The following is a 13,596-nucleotide window of genomic DNA, read 5'->3' as shown; positions in this document are numbered from 1 at the left end:
GATGTAGATATGCTACCAGCGCATCAAAGAGGGCTGCTAGGAACGGGTTCTAGGAGCCAGTCTGTAGTGGACAGAGAGACAGCGTCCACCCGTTTCCTTAGACAGTCTTGCCGCTGTAGGGCGATGCGAACATGGGGTCCATCAAACTGTGCATATGCGTTAGCCGTTAAGTTCAACTTGCCCATGATAAATTACAACCAAAACAGAAAATCGTGCGTACTAGTATGCGCAGCCATGCAAATAAAGAATCGTAACATCCTCCTTAACTTCCGCCATCATAGATTTAAACTTCTCTTCGGACACATCTGGCTGCGGAGACTTGGCATTCACTCCGCTCCAGTGCCCTGTCCATTCCGCCTCGACATCGGCCAGCAGGGGTACATCATACGTTTCATGGCCCTCCTTACGATGTCCAATAGCCTTGATCAAAGACTGCTCAAAGACTGCAGAACGGAGGGTTCAGCGGGCTTAGGCATTTTAATTTTCGACACCCACATTGGGCCTTTGATGCCGGGATCCTTCAAGGTGCTCCGCTACGTTTTGCCCAATGGGTACTCAAAAGAGATAAATGATCGGACCAAGTTGACTGTGAACTCGACCTGCAGGTCCTGCTTGCCAGCGGCGGGAGAGCGCTTGAAAACATGCAAAGAGGATATCTTGAGCAAACGCGGGACGCGGGCCGCCAGCGTCTTGAGGGTGTTGAAGTTGAGTTTCGCATCCATGATTCCTGGAGAAAGACCGGGGGTGTTCACCAAAAATGCAAAATGCACATATATCCATCCTACCTACCCATGCAATTCCTGGAAGATGTCGATTTTCTTGCTCTGGGTTCGTTTGGGAGTGTTGGTAGTGTCTAGGCATAGCAAAGCAGCATTACTAATTAGGAGCACAAGATCGCCCTTAGTTGGCCTTTGGCGATTGTGAGTGCGCGAAACTTTTGGAAACATCAAGAGAGGTATTCTCTTCCTGAAATAAATTCAATAATTAGTGGCTCTTGGCCAGGTGGAGTTACAGAATAGACGGCCTGGGATTGGCACCTTCCAACCCCCATGAGGACAGCTTTTGAATACTGAAAATATTCAAATAGACTTCCCGGGTAGCTAACTATGGAGCACATCGCAACATAACCTTGGAAGTATATTCAAAGTTTCACGTGTATGAATGAACTAACTGAATTAATATCGAGCCTGGCTAGGAACTAAGCACTGATAATCACTGTACTTCAACATCATCTTGCCCATTCCTGGCGAACTCATGATAACTTCTGGGCGCTTCACCGGCTGCATCCTTAATTCATATAAAATAGACCTTGAGCACACGAATTAGACGATGTACGGGATACCTAGCTCTTTCGCGATAATGCTCGCAGCTTTCTCTCCAACAGCTAGTGCAGTCGAGTAGGTGTTTGCTGCTACATTGCTTGGGCATATCGAGAGATCTATGGGAGCCAGTCATTCATCAGCAATCTGTATACCAGGAGGGAAAACAGGATTTTATCAAGAAAAATCAAAACTCAAAAGACTTACCAATGACTTTTAGGTTTTTAACACCATAGACATTCAAGTCTTTGTCTACCACTCCTCCATTCTCTCTTGGTTTCATTGCACATGTGCCCAGGCTATGGAATGTGGTGGTAAGATTCTCGCGGATGTACTCCTCAATGGCATTATTGTCAGCTTCTGAGTATTCTATCGGCACTGGGTGTCCCTTCGCCTTAGAAGCCGCGTCCACTACCTCAGGGTCTGCCTTTGATCCTGGAGGAAATGCCGGGTTACCAAAGGGATTCGCCCCGTTGTAATATGGCAGCCTGCGCGCGATTTCTCGTTGTTTTTTGTACCCCCATACTAGCTTCATCACGTCTGCAGGGTGATTGAGAAAACCAGCATCAAACTCTGGAGTATCAGTGACAGATTTGCCCGTAATGTGGATTGACCCCCGTGAGTAAGGGTATGCAGTGTATGAACCCATAGTGAAATATTGTCCTTCAGCTGGTGGTCCCTTTTGTGCTAAATTCGCCGCGAGAATGCCTAGAAGCATCAAGGGGCGAGTTTCTCTGTGACGGAAATCTTTATCCCACACTTCCTGTAATACTGGGCCAAACTCATTTACTTCTGTTTCTGAGGGTCGAAGCTTTCCAAAGCAGTCAAGGCCATTCCATCCAAGCAAATGGCGGGTGGGGTTGGCTGTCTTTAGCAACAATGCTTGTTCAAGGGGAAGGCGGCCTGTAAATAGGCCATCCAGTGTTTCCTCTGCTGTTGCCTTGGAGGAGTATGAATAGGAGACAGTTTGATGATCCTGATAGTTGCTCCCAACTCCATTCAAATCAGACACCACTGGAATACCTAACGCCTCAAGTTTCAATTTATTTCCAATTCCAGACCTTTGCAAGACCTGGGGAGTGTCCAGCGCATTGGCTGCAACTAAAACAAACTGTTTTGCATGCGCTACAATTGGTTCTGTTGATGGATCTGCCCCGGTAGGTACGTATTCGACCCCCGTGGCTCTGTTGGATTCATCAAACAAGACCCTCACTACAGTCGAGTCTGTTAGGACCCTGAGCTTCGTGTTCCCTGCGTCTAAGATGGGGAAGAGGAAATTGTGAGGCACGTCTTGGCGCAAGCCGGTTTTCTCATCGATCCACATGTTCCATCGCTACACGGGTTAACAAAAGTTTCGTATCTACCGCGAAAGGGAGAAGGGTGACTTACGCCCACTGCATTCGCCGTTTTGAAATCCTGTACATCTGGGACCTTCCTGATTCCAATATCCTCGCATGCTTTGAAGACATCTTTCTGGAACGGGGCCTGCACATAGGTTCCTCCCGCGGAGACACTCAGCTCCCCGTTGTAACCATGGATGGATTTGTCGATTTCAGGGTCTGTATCTTGGAATCGCTCGATCTGACATGACGAACAAGCGCATAAGAGTTAGACATGAGAATTAGAGTTCAAGGCTTAGGGGTTGTAACATTTCGAACTATTGCATTGTATAAACAGTACAGTACCTACTTTTTTAATGAACGGTATCATGTCCTTTCCGGTCCAACCTTCCGTGTTCCAATCATCGTAATCTACTTCTTGGGCCCTGGTATAGACCATGAAGTTTATGGAGCTTCCTCCCCCAAGAATGTTGCCAGTCGAGACAACAGCCACTCGCCCTCCTAGGTGATCACTTGCCTTGGACTTGTAGATCTTCGCGATGGTCGAGGTTGGCGCAATGTTTGAAAGGTATAGTGCCGGGGTGACCACCTGAGGGTTATTCCGAGAATTGATGCCCGCCTCGATCACCAGGATCGAGAGGTCAGGTTTGGCTTGAGCCAGACGACCCGCAGTAATCAACCCCGTTGTTCCTCCTAAATAAAGAAATAAAGGCAGTTAAATTGTAGGTTTCTTGAGAGGGTGAAGGGAACACGCTTGGAAACTCACCGCCCACCACGATGATATCTACGCCACCCTCTGCCATAATTGACTCTGACTGCTGCTTGGATCTACAGGAGCCTTAGGTTTCAGAGGGTGATGTTGTGTACCACTCCGCTGACATGGGATGCAGTGAGCATAGGAGCAGCGCGTAGCCATCGTTTTCTTTGTAACTCGAGCAGTCGCCCCTTGGCCCCTTTGCCCGCCTGGGTGGTTGAGCGGACAAGCACCCCCCAGGTTAAATACATGAAAAGACGGCGACGACGTCTAGGCAGCGCATCAACTCCGCAACCCTGCATCCGTGCCACGACGGGGATATATTGCAATCAATTAAGGCTGAACCTGACGGGACATACTACGGTGTGCACTGCTGACACCCCGTCTTACTGTACCAACGTTGTTAGCGCCGTGATCAAGACCAATATTAATAGCGAGCATCGGATAGATGCAACTCGCAAATTATCGCGCCGTGTCCCGCTTGAACGCGCCCGATACCTCAGTGGGTGCCGCCCGGGCGGGTTAGCGCGCGATGCTGCTTTTTGTCCTCGCGATGTCGCGCGATGTCACCTTGCAACCCCTTCGGATATTCCCGTCAGCCAGCTGGAGGGCACCCCAGTGGCTTGATGCTTGATCACTACATCTGACCACATTTGATCAGTGAGCTCTATATCTAGCTATCTCAATCGAAGAAGAATCTTCTGATTCATAAGAAAACAGAGTATGAAGAATACTGAGTCAGTCTGATCTATCCTCAAACAGGAAGTGTTGGTCAGGGAAGCAGGGTGAAACTCGAATCATGTCGGCTGGAGGAGAGCTCAGGACTTGTTAACTAGTTGGTCAGGGAATAATGATAGATGAGCATACGGAACATTTCAGTAAATTTTAGATACTTTGTCAACGGGTCATTTTTGGTTGTTCTAAACCGTGACAATGGCACAAACCTTCGCCTGCCCAAATAGTCATGCTGTGCGGATTTTTGCCACCTCCAATATAAAACTTCAACGACGCGCTCCATTCTACCCCATCCTCCACAACATTAACCACTTCCACTATGCTATATTTAACTCGGATACAGCTCGTTTGAATTATTCTGGGTATATCAATATTTCCAGTATTGCTCCAGCTGGTTGCCGTTCTTCACATCTAACCCACCTAAGGAAGTGACACGTTTCATTCTATCTAACTACTAAACTACGTCAGCCAAATTTACTGTGAGTGTACTGCAGCAGGTATCTTGAAGAGAGTGGTTTGAATCAATTCAGATCAGGAGACGCAATCGAGATAGTCACGATGATCCGTCTCACCTCTGGCGAAGTATTAAGACAGGTTGGTGTCGCTCTTAACCAGCACAAGCCCGACACCCTCGTTGAACTTCCGCAGATCGTCTCCTGGTCTGAAGGGATTCAGAAGGCAACGGCTGCTATTCAGGGTACCCAAGGGGACGTATTCCTTGTTAACCCTCGTACCCGTCGCCAGAAGGAGATCTGGTGTCAGATGGCGCTTGAGAACGTTCGTGGGGACAAGGAGGCTCCCCAGCCTAGCGAAAAGAAACCTGGCCTCCGTATACGGACAAGTTATGATATGTCTACTCTGCCATACCCTGGAATGCCGTCAAAAGAAGTGCAAAAGAAACTCAAAGAAGAATTCCTAAAGGAGAATCGACAATCACCATCGAATCATACTGCACCCTATATTATCAACAATAGGGCAGGCCTTTTAGACAACGTCTTACCACTTGTTCAAGCACATATTAGAGTCTGCCCCATAGACGATGAATTTGAATCCTCTGAAATTTTGCCGGAAGCGAATATGATCTGGGATACCGGAGCACACCGAACTATAATCTCTGCGGACCTTCTTTCCGAACCATTCCGTCGTCGTCTTGAAAATGAGGAGAACGACATATATCGCTCTGAGAGTGGGACAGCTGTTCAGGTGACAATCCTAGTTGCCCTCTCGAACACTACAGTCACCATTGAGGCGATTGCTCTAGTTTGCCCTAGAAATCTTATGCCAAACGGGTACAATGGCATTGTCTTCGGACAAAGCCAATGTATTAATTCGCTGGTATATACCAGTATTCCTCGCACGGCTCTTCTTCATTCTGGAGAGGACGTTGCTGAGGATGCCTGGGGCGACCTTTCTCTCAGTTCTTATTTTGATCCGTTTGGTGACGCCCATGCCTTTTGAGATCATTACTTGTTGGGGGATCTTCAAGGTGACTCTCTCTTATTTCCATTGGTGTCATGGTATTGCTGCGCAGAATATTAATGGCCCTTGGGCGGCTTTTTCATAAATTCTAAAGCGCTTCGTGATTGTTTTAGCATGTTTCCTATGCAATTTGCCTGCTCGCTATATTCTTAGCCTTTGGCTTGTCCGCTTGTTTTTTTTTTTTTTGTTTTTTTTTTTTTTTTACAGATTTTTACTTCTCCTTTCGACATTGCTCTGTTTCACCTGAGCTATATCTTGTCCGGTAGTCAGATCCCCAGCGTGGTCACAGGGCTTTTCACTCCTATACTTTATCTTTATTTTTGATTTGAGATACCAAGCCTACGACTAAATCAAAAGGATCAATTAATGAAAATATAACTGTTAAAACACGAGCGTCTTGAAAGAGAATTCCCCTAGGGAAACTGGTCTATTGAAAAAGTGGATTGCCGAAGATGGGGACAAATGCCCCAGGTGTGCTCTTTCACAACCCCCCGATGTGATAGATTTGTATACATCAGGGAAACAGGTATTGGCTGGTTTGATGGTGGCTTGTTCAGTGGACTGCCTTGGGGAGTCAAGCTGCATACCGAGACGCCGATCTATAGCAAAATTCAAATAACCATGAGAGTTTCCAACTATATTAGACGAAACTACGCTATGTTCTATCACATACGAACATAGGAAGTGGAAAATAGGGCTTCCCGTCCGCTCAGCCGTACTCAAGCCACTTGCCGGCCTGTTAGTAGTTGGGTGGGTGACCACCAGCGAATCCGGGCTTTTGTATGTTATCTTTTTTATTTTTGCTTTTCTTTTCTTTTTTGGATTGTTTATTTGGGTGTATGTGGAAAAAAGGACAGCCTAAAGTAAATAAGCACCATGGCTAGCACCTCTTCTCAAAGTGCCCAGCCCAGGTCAATCTGGAGTCGAAAGTCGGATATTCTCTACGTTGGCTTTCTGTCCACGACCGTTTTTCTTGCTTTTGGTACGTTGCTACGTTTCCCAGCACGCTGGTATACCATAACTATTCCTTTCATTCCATGTTCGCTAGCAACTTTACATCCTAATTCTGGGAAGGAAATACCATGGCAAAATAAATAGCTATCGACCTTGTGCCGTTCTATCCTGCAGGATTATTTCCCCACTGGTCAAGAGCAATCTATGACTTTTATGTTAGCAACTACAATGATCCTCTATATGTCAGGGATCCCCCATTCTTTAAGCTGTTTGTCATGATCGAAATTGTGCTTGCTGTTCCGTTGAGCCTTTGGGGGATACGAGGAATAATCCAAGGTGTGTCAACCGGCCCTATCTCCTCTCTAATTCTTTCGCGATGAGCCGAACACAAGAGCTTACTTGTGGTGAGCTTTATGAAGATAACCGCATGGTTCCCTTGTACCTCCTCCCCTTGGTGACTCATCTTGTTTTATCTACTGTCATCTGCCAGGTGGAGGCGTAGAACACAGAGGACTGGCCTAAAGAAGATATTAACAAGAACATACCTGGATATGTTGGCTATTTCATCATCGGTATGTACAGAACCCCTGCCCCTCCCTTGTCTACTGACTGGATCAACCGAGGGAAACCTTTTAGCAATGACTATGTGGGTGGATATGTTCTCCCGTCCCAAGACACCCTTGGCTGAGAAATCTAAGATAAATTGAGAGAAGAGACAGAATGTATTTCTGATATCGTTTACTGTGCTTAGTTTGATTGGTGGACAAGCAAATTTTGTTGCTAGTTAACGGAGGAATGCTGTGCGCCAAGCCCGGAGAAGCCAGGAGAAGCCAAGGTTTGATGCTCCGAAATCTGTATAAACGTCCTGCTTTCTTCTCCAGACTCTATACAGCTCCAATTTCCTTTCGCCTTCACGGCTTTCATCCTGCTAACACGTAGAAAGCTGTGCCCGGACAGCCATACCAATGGGCAGAGCAAAAGCGGGATATTTTAAACAGTCATACACAGTTGAGCACGGTAACGTTTGGTATGGAAAGACTCTAAAGATGAAGGCAACTTGAAAAGATGACTTGAAAGGACAAAGCAAGTTAAGGGGTTGAGGATGTCCAACAACCGAAAACAGGGCCTTTGAACTTTCAATTCATTACCTCGTCACGGCAAGTTCCCGCAGCTGACTACACCTTGCACCCACAGATTCTCCCTCTTCAAATTCGTCCCTTACTTATCTTGTTCACCCCCTCCTCAACATTGGCCACCGCATCAGTAGGTGACCTCTTGCATTAAACAGCTGTTACGTGTACGCTCTCATATTGTCGACAGCTCCTGGGCCAAGGAAGTCTCGTTCAAATTCTTCGGCACAGGTCAGAGCTACTTTGATGTGTTGAAGGGTGACTGTCCCTCCTTTGGCCAAAAATCTCCTTTGCTCAGTCGTTGGCGCCCCGCCGACCTGTTCCCCCTCGCAGTGCTGCACAGATCCCCTGTTCCAATGCATAAAACACAACCTGCCTCTTCCCCTCGATATGTCCACGAGTCCTAAAAAACAAAAGCCTAACCGTCGAGTGGAGGCCAACGTCCGAAAAAGCAGGCAGGAAGTTTTGCCGCTAGGGGCAAAAGGTAATAGGTATTCACGCTTCGTAGCTATCCAAATCCGAGCTCTATCCAGTGGGTTGCTGTTTTTGCCAGATCACTTTTACTGACCATCAATAGCAAAGCAACCCCGAGGCATCACAAAGCCTCCACAAGGGCCTATTTACAGAAGCGTCCGTTTAAGACATTTATGTCATGAATTGAGCAGAAACACCCAGCACGAGCATCCGTATCCCTCTTCAACCAACAATACAGCTGGAAAGGAGGCATGTTATCCCTACCTTACTATGCTCTGAAACTAACTCAGTATTCAGATTCAATCTAAACCCCTCAAACCCTCCACAAGTAAAAGATTGAAAACAGAAATGAGACATGAAAGAACCACTTCATTTTCAAGTCAAGCTTCAAAGATGAATGCAAATGTTTCTTGCTGCTGAGGATATATTCATTCAGAAGTCAGTGAGTGATGCCACCAAAAACAAACTTAATTCAATACATAATTGAATTCAGAAAGGATATTGGCCCCAGAGGTATTTTAGCCAGGACATCAGTATGAGTTCCCTTCCTTCAACGAAGAAATCAACATCTTCCCTTCACCATAAAGGATCTGGCAAAGAAAAACAAAGAGAGGAAAAGAGTGCTCCATACGGAAACCCCACTACCAAACTATTCTTGAAACAAAAGGCAGCTTTATGAAGAAAGCGCGTGTTGGGATTACAGATGAAAGTAGTCTTCTTATCGAAGCATTGCTTACCACAGATCAGATTGTCCCGCAGAATTCGCTGTTTCGAGACGACTTATTCGACACAGCCTGCGAAAAGATCCAATGCGAGATAAATCACACACCTAACAACCTAGTTATTGAACCAAATTATTAAGGATGATGTTTCGGACCACCTGCAGCCAGTAGGGGCTGCATAAGAAATGCGTGCCGTGCCAGATCTTCGGCTGGAAGCCTCTCTTCAGGTAACCATGCGAGCGCCGATCGCAGGAAATGTAAGAACATGGTACGGGCATCCCTTTCCAGGCTCCGCTCGCGAATCTCAAAAGATTGCTCCGGGATAGGAATAGATCCTTTCCAGTTTGCTACAGACAACACTTGTTAGCATGCAAGATAGTTTGCAATTGCTAGGTTATAACCGTACCATTTTCATCCCAGTACTGAAGACACTTGTTGCTTCGTCTTATGAACTCTCGAGGCGGGGGCCCAAGAAGTGACACCATTTCAGCTAGGTGCTGTTCATCATTCAGTAGGCCGTCTTTTCTTGCAAAAAAAAGGTTTCCCGTTTCGAGGAGATCCCAGGTCTTGAACAACAAAATTAGTCGCACCTCACATGCGTAGAATGTTTGGCAGAGATAATCTCCTTACTGTGAGGCCGACTGCCCAAATATCCACTTTACAATCCCATTCCATGCCCAGAATAACCTCCGGGGCCCGGTAAATCCCTGGCATGACATCGCCATTGTGCTTGTCACCGATGTGGGCTTCACCAAAGTCGCAGAGAACAGGTAATCCTGTGTTTATCGGCATGGGTCGCGAGATATAGATCGTGCGGTCATCAAGAACCTTTCTAGCGATTGGCTGGCTGGCCTCACCCTCTTCAATTTCAGAAAGGGCTGTAAGATTGGTGATCCCTTGGAGAATGTTATTTGCAGATATGTCTAGAAATCTCAGTACTTGGGTCCCAGGATTGCATTGTATGTACCAGATAAGGAAAATGTACCTGTGTGGACAACCTTGGCTTTATGTAAATAGTCTAGCCCCAAGAGTATCAACTGCATGCTCCTCTGAAGCAGGGTCTCAGGCATCTGCTTGTTGGGAAACAAATCAAGAAATTCCGTGTAGCTCATCCCAAGAGGTTGGTAAAGCAAGCACTGGTGTTGGTTCCCAGTTGGACCCATGATGTTGAAAGAATCGAGTATCATGCGAACAAATGGTGTTCCGGGGTGCTCGATGTTGCTCGCCTTGAGATGGTTGCAGATGGTAATCTCATTATTTTGCTGTTTGTGTGAAGTACATACTTTGAGAGATAGATATTGATGATCCCTAACAGGAAAGTTGGTCATCTTGAAGTCACAGCATGCGCGCATATTTTGGGAAATACTAACACAAGGTCCCGACAAAGCCAAACTGTAGACGACATACCAAAGCCAAGTTTAGCTACTACTTGGTATCTCTCCACGAAGACCTCACCAATTGTAACTGGGTAAAAATCTCCTGGAACATAGGAGGGTAGTTCCTCCTCTTCTACCTTCAGCTTTGGGTCGAGAACCACAAACCCCGACGAAGGGAATCTGCGTGGAGGTGAGTGAGAGGTTGAAGCCATGGTCCTGACTGCTGCTGGCCAAAAGTGGAGTAGGGAAATGGGCAGCGAGACAGGACGGGTGTTTGGGAATGCGAGGAGCGGGGAAGTAATAATACTAGCAGGTAGACGAAAAGAGCCTCCGCGCATGATGATTGTACCCAAATAAGGGTTGCGCCAAAGTGCGCTGTGAGGTGATGGGCGGCTACACAGAATGTGCAGGTGTGGTGTGGAGGAGGTTGGGTTCGGGAAGATCCCAGTAGGTAGGTGTTGGGGATATGGATTGGTTCGTCCCCTCTACTACCAGCATAGCACTGGTGCGAGAGAGCTCTTTTGCCCCAGCCAATGGTGAAACTTTCGACCAAGTGCTGCCCCTTTCCACCTTGACCTCAACCAAAACTCCTTGCTACTTGCATTTCTCGCGGCCAATGAAAAGCTTTTCGAATCCAGCCCTCTCCGCCTCTCAGCGTCGGCTGCGAGCGGTTCAGGAATACAAGCATGAACGTCTTCCCAACTTCTCACCACCAACAGAAACTTGAGGTTCTTGAAACAACTCCTAGTATCCCCCGCAGTCTACGCGCCGGCCTCCAACAGCATATCCACAAGGCACTCTCCAACTTCCCAGTGCCAATGGAAAGTGTTTGAATGTCTGCCTAAATGCAAGACTCCAGAAATGGAAGCACTGACAGACAACAGCATGATACCCCAAATATATCCAGTTTCTCTTCTCCAATGAGAGGTTGTTCAAATTCTGTGTGATGCACATGCTGAAACAACTGAAGGACCATTCGATGGACAAGAATAGCCACCGCCTGGGGTTGTCTGCTGTCAAATGGAGGATAAAAAGCACCATACTTTTGTCTACAATCCTTTCTTCTTTCCCCAGCATCATGATCAATAATCTGTTTGTTCTATCCACAATCTTTTGAAGAAACATAACGCTACTCTTCTTCCCCCAACCAAACCTAACACGCCTTCAAAAAGATGTTTACCCCCACCAAGGCCATGCAAATGGTGTACAAAGGGATCTCCCTCGAGACGCTCGGCTTAGAGGCAGGACCCGAGTTCATGAAGACAGTCAACATTGCGAGCGGGAGCATTGAAAAGAAGGTAGGGCTCATGAGGTAATCCCATAATGACGATGATGCTGACCAGGCTTCGCAGTATCCTCGAGTTGCTTATGCGCAGATCCAGTAAGAAATATTTGTCACCCCATTTCTAATACATCCTAATGAAAGCATCCAAAGGGGCACAATGCCGCATACATCGAGCAGAGACGAGTCTGATGAACAGAAAGTCGTCACTGTCGGATACCACACCAGTTCTGGCACAAGACTCCTCTCAATTCATGCCCGTAATAACAGAACCTGGAAAGAGTTCTTCTCCCGACATGGAAAAACGGAAGCCGCAATCTCGGCAAGCTTGCAGAAGTCATCGGACGCGGAGGCATCCAATGCAGAGGAGCCGAACAAATGAACTGCGGACCAGCTCGCACTGGTCAAATGGGAATCCTTATCCAGCCAACCATGCATTCCTATGGTCAATATGACCTGCTGTTAGTTGTTTATTTTCCCTTCCTTCACGAGTCAAGGCCTTTGTTTTCTAGTTTCATGTGTGGTTGCATTGTATTGATGTGGTTTGCCGGTTTCAAGTGCTTCTTTCCTTCTCCATAGTTTCATAATCAGGCTTGTTTATGATCGCCACATTATGCATCTCAGTAGGGCATCCCAGGCTTGACTAAAAGTCGATTTGATTCCCATGTTCAGCACTATCACTTGATTAGCCTTTAAGTGGGAATGTTCATCGTTCTCACTTTTGTCTGATTCGTTTCTATCCATCATGGAAACAGCAATCATAATACTAGATTGCACTATATGCACGGGCTTAATCGGACATCGAGTAGTTACAATTTTTTCTCCTGGACAGGGACAGTGGTCGTCTCCAGCTCATCAAATACCCTCTTAACATCTGGACCCAGGGATTTCCTCCCTCGAAACACATACGCCACGAGTGCGATGATAACAGTGCCTCCTGGAGCTGCAGAGGCCCAAGCCATCGCGTCTGGTGTTGGACTCGGAGCACTTGGGGAGCATGCGGCAACCAGAAAACAAGTGAGAAACATGATTGCCACAACATTGAGGACATTCCCGGGGGTATGGCCAGAGTAAAAAGATGGTGGATGCGAGAGGTTGCCGTAGGGCGAGGGGCCGAAGTCGCGGTTGCAGAGACGAGCAAGAATACACAAGATACACAAGATATACAAGGACATCAGTCCTGCTGCGGAGATTGCCAGGATATTCAGAAAGGCAACCGTAAACTCAAGTGGAATAAGGGCAATGATAGTGCCAATGATCCAGGTGAGTATAATGACATTCACTGAGATGAGTTTGTTGGGTGAAACGTAGCAGATCCAATTCGAATAGGGAAGTCCTCCATCGCGGGCGAAAGCAAATATCTGGCGAGAGGAGCGTGTTTCAGCAATTCCAAATGTTTATATATATGAAGTACAGAACCTTGAATATAATCTAATACTCAGTCTGTTATAGCTTACAGAATTTGAAACCCTATTGAATGTATACAACTGTTGCCTCATTTTCTCAGAAGATGATCACATTTATAAGAAGAATATTGATAAAATTATTGATCTTACTTAGATATCAGCAGAAGTATTCAAGCTATTAACTTATTAAATATATAAAAAGAAGAATATTCAAATACTTGCTATCAGTATAATAGATATCAAGAAGATATTAGAAAAATTGGAATTTAAGAACTTTAAAAAGTCATATAAGAAACTTCTTAAATTGTATAAGAACTTTGTAAATTGTAACAGATGTGTTGTTGATTAAGCAGATATTACTATTGTTGTAAATTGAACTGTTTATACTGTTTATAATACTTTATATAGTCTATACAGTTTATACAATTCATTTCAACAGCACAATCAACAAACTTAATATTATTTTAATAATAGATTATAAATTAATTAAAAAAAAGAAGAAAAAAATTAGAAAAAAAGATTATATAAAGAGAGTTTTTATAAAAAAAAAAATTAAAATAAAAAAATATTAAAGATTACACTGCAGTAAGATATAAAATAAAAGAATATTAAAAATTATATAAAA

The 13,596-nt window shown here is 45.7% G+C and overlaps 8 protein-coding genes across 8 annotated transcripts; 4 read left to right on the top strand and 4 right to left on the bottom strand.

Annotated features, from left to right (window-relative positions):
* Positions 1-97: 97 nt before the first annotated feature.
* Positions 98-722, bottom strand: HCBG_08469 (uncharacterized protein; the record flags this gene model as incomplete). Its single annotated transcript, XM_045435518.1, has 3 exons — positions 98-146; positions 221-432; positions 579-722. The coding sequence occupies 3 exons, from the start codon at positions 720-722 to the stop codon at positions 98-100; spliced, it is 405 nt and encodes a 134-aa protein (XP_045283618.1).
* A 600-nt stretch (positions 723-1,322) lies between these two features.
* On the bottom strand, positions 1,323-3,462 carry HCBG_08468 (alcohol oxidase; the record flags this gene model as incomplete). Its single annotated transcript, XM_045435517.1, has 5 exons — positions 1,323-1,438; positions 1,527-2,531; positions 2,684-2,900; positions 3,009-3,352; positions 3,426-3,462. 5 exons carry the CDS (start codon positions 3,460-3,462, stop codon positions 1,323-1,325), a joined length of 1,719 nt encoding a protein of 572 aa, XP_045283617.1.
* Positions 3,463-3,662: 200 nt separating this feature from the next.
* Positions 3,663-4,040, top strand: HCBG_08467 (uncharacterized protein; the record flags this gene model as incomplete). Its single annotated transcript, XM_045435516.1, has 1 exon — positions 3,663-4,040. The coding sequence occupies one exon, from the start codon at positions 3,663-3,665 to the stop codon at positions 4,038-4,040; it is 378 nt and encodes a 125-aa protein (XP_045283616.1).
* A 666-nt stretch (positions 4,041-4,706) lies between these two features.
* Positions 4,707-5,606, top strand: HCBG_08466 (uncharacterized protein; the record flags this gene model as incomplete). Its single annotated transcript, XM_045435515.1, has 1 exon — positions 4,707-5,606. One exon carries the CDS (start codon positions 4,707-4,709, stop codon positions 5,604-5,606), a length of 900 nt encoding a protein of 299 aa, XP_045283615.1.
* An 897-nt stretch (positions 5,607-6,503) lies between these two features.
* On the top strand, positions 6,504-8,118 carry HCBG_08465 (uncharacterized protein; the record flags this gene model as incomplete). Its single annotated transcript, XM_045435514.1, has 4 exons — positions 6,504-6,609; positions 6,726-6,917; positions 7,705-7,844; positions 7,870-8,118. The coding sequence occupies 4 exons, from the start codon at positions 6,504-6,506 to the stop codon at positions 8,116-8,118; spliced, it is 687 nt and encodes a 228-aa protein (XP_045283614.1).
* A 924-nt stretch (positions 8,119-9,042) lies between these two features.
* Positions 9,043-10,621, bottom strand: HCBG_08464 (protein kinase; the record flags this gene model as incomplete). Its single annotated transcript, XM_045435513.1, has 5 exons — positions 9,043-9,254; positions 9,314-9,473; positions 9,538-9,830; positions 9,893-10,189; positions 10,315-10,621. The coding sequence occupies 5 exons, from the start codon at positions 10,619-10,621 to the stop codon at positions 9,043-9,045; spliced, it is 1,269 nt and encodes a 422-aa protein (XP_045283613.1).
* Positions 10,622-11,455: 834 nt separating this feature from the next.
* Positions 11,456-11,947, top strand: HCBG_08463 (uncharacterized protein; the record flags this gene model as incomplete). Its single annotated transcript, XM_045435512.1, has 3 exons — positions 11,456-11,581; positions 11,636-11,664; positions 11,719-11,947. The coding sequence occupies 3 exons, from the start codon at positions 11,456-11,458 to the stop codon at positions 11,945-11,947; spliced, it is 384 nt and encodes a 127-aa protein (XP_045283612.1).
* A 427-nt stretch (positions 11,948-12,374) lies between these two features.
* HCBG_08462 (uncharacterized protein) lies at positions 12,375-13,064 on the bottom strand (the record flags this gene model as incomplete). The annotated part of the gene is made up of 2 exons (XM_045435511.1): positions 12,375-12,926; positions 13,023-13,064. The coding sequence occupies 2 exons, from the start codon at positions 13,062-13,064 to the stop codon at positions 12,375-12,377; spliced, it is 594 nt and encodes a 197-aa protein (XP_045283611.1).
* Between the last annotated feature and the right edge of the window lie 532 nt (positions 13,065-13,596).

The sequence above is a fragment of the Histoplasma capsulatum genome, assembly GCF_000150115.1.
Source record: "Histoplasma capsulatum G186AR genomic scaffold supercont2.16, whole genome shotgun sequence".
In the NCBI taxonomy this organism is placed as follows: domain Eukaryota; kingdom Fungi; phylum Ascomycota; class Eurotiomycetes; order Onygenales; family Ajellomycetaceae; genus Histoplasma; species Histoplasma capsulatum.
Note: the sequence above shows the minus strand (reverse complement) of the source record. Positions and strands in the feature narration are given on the sequence as shown.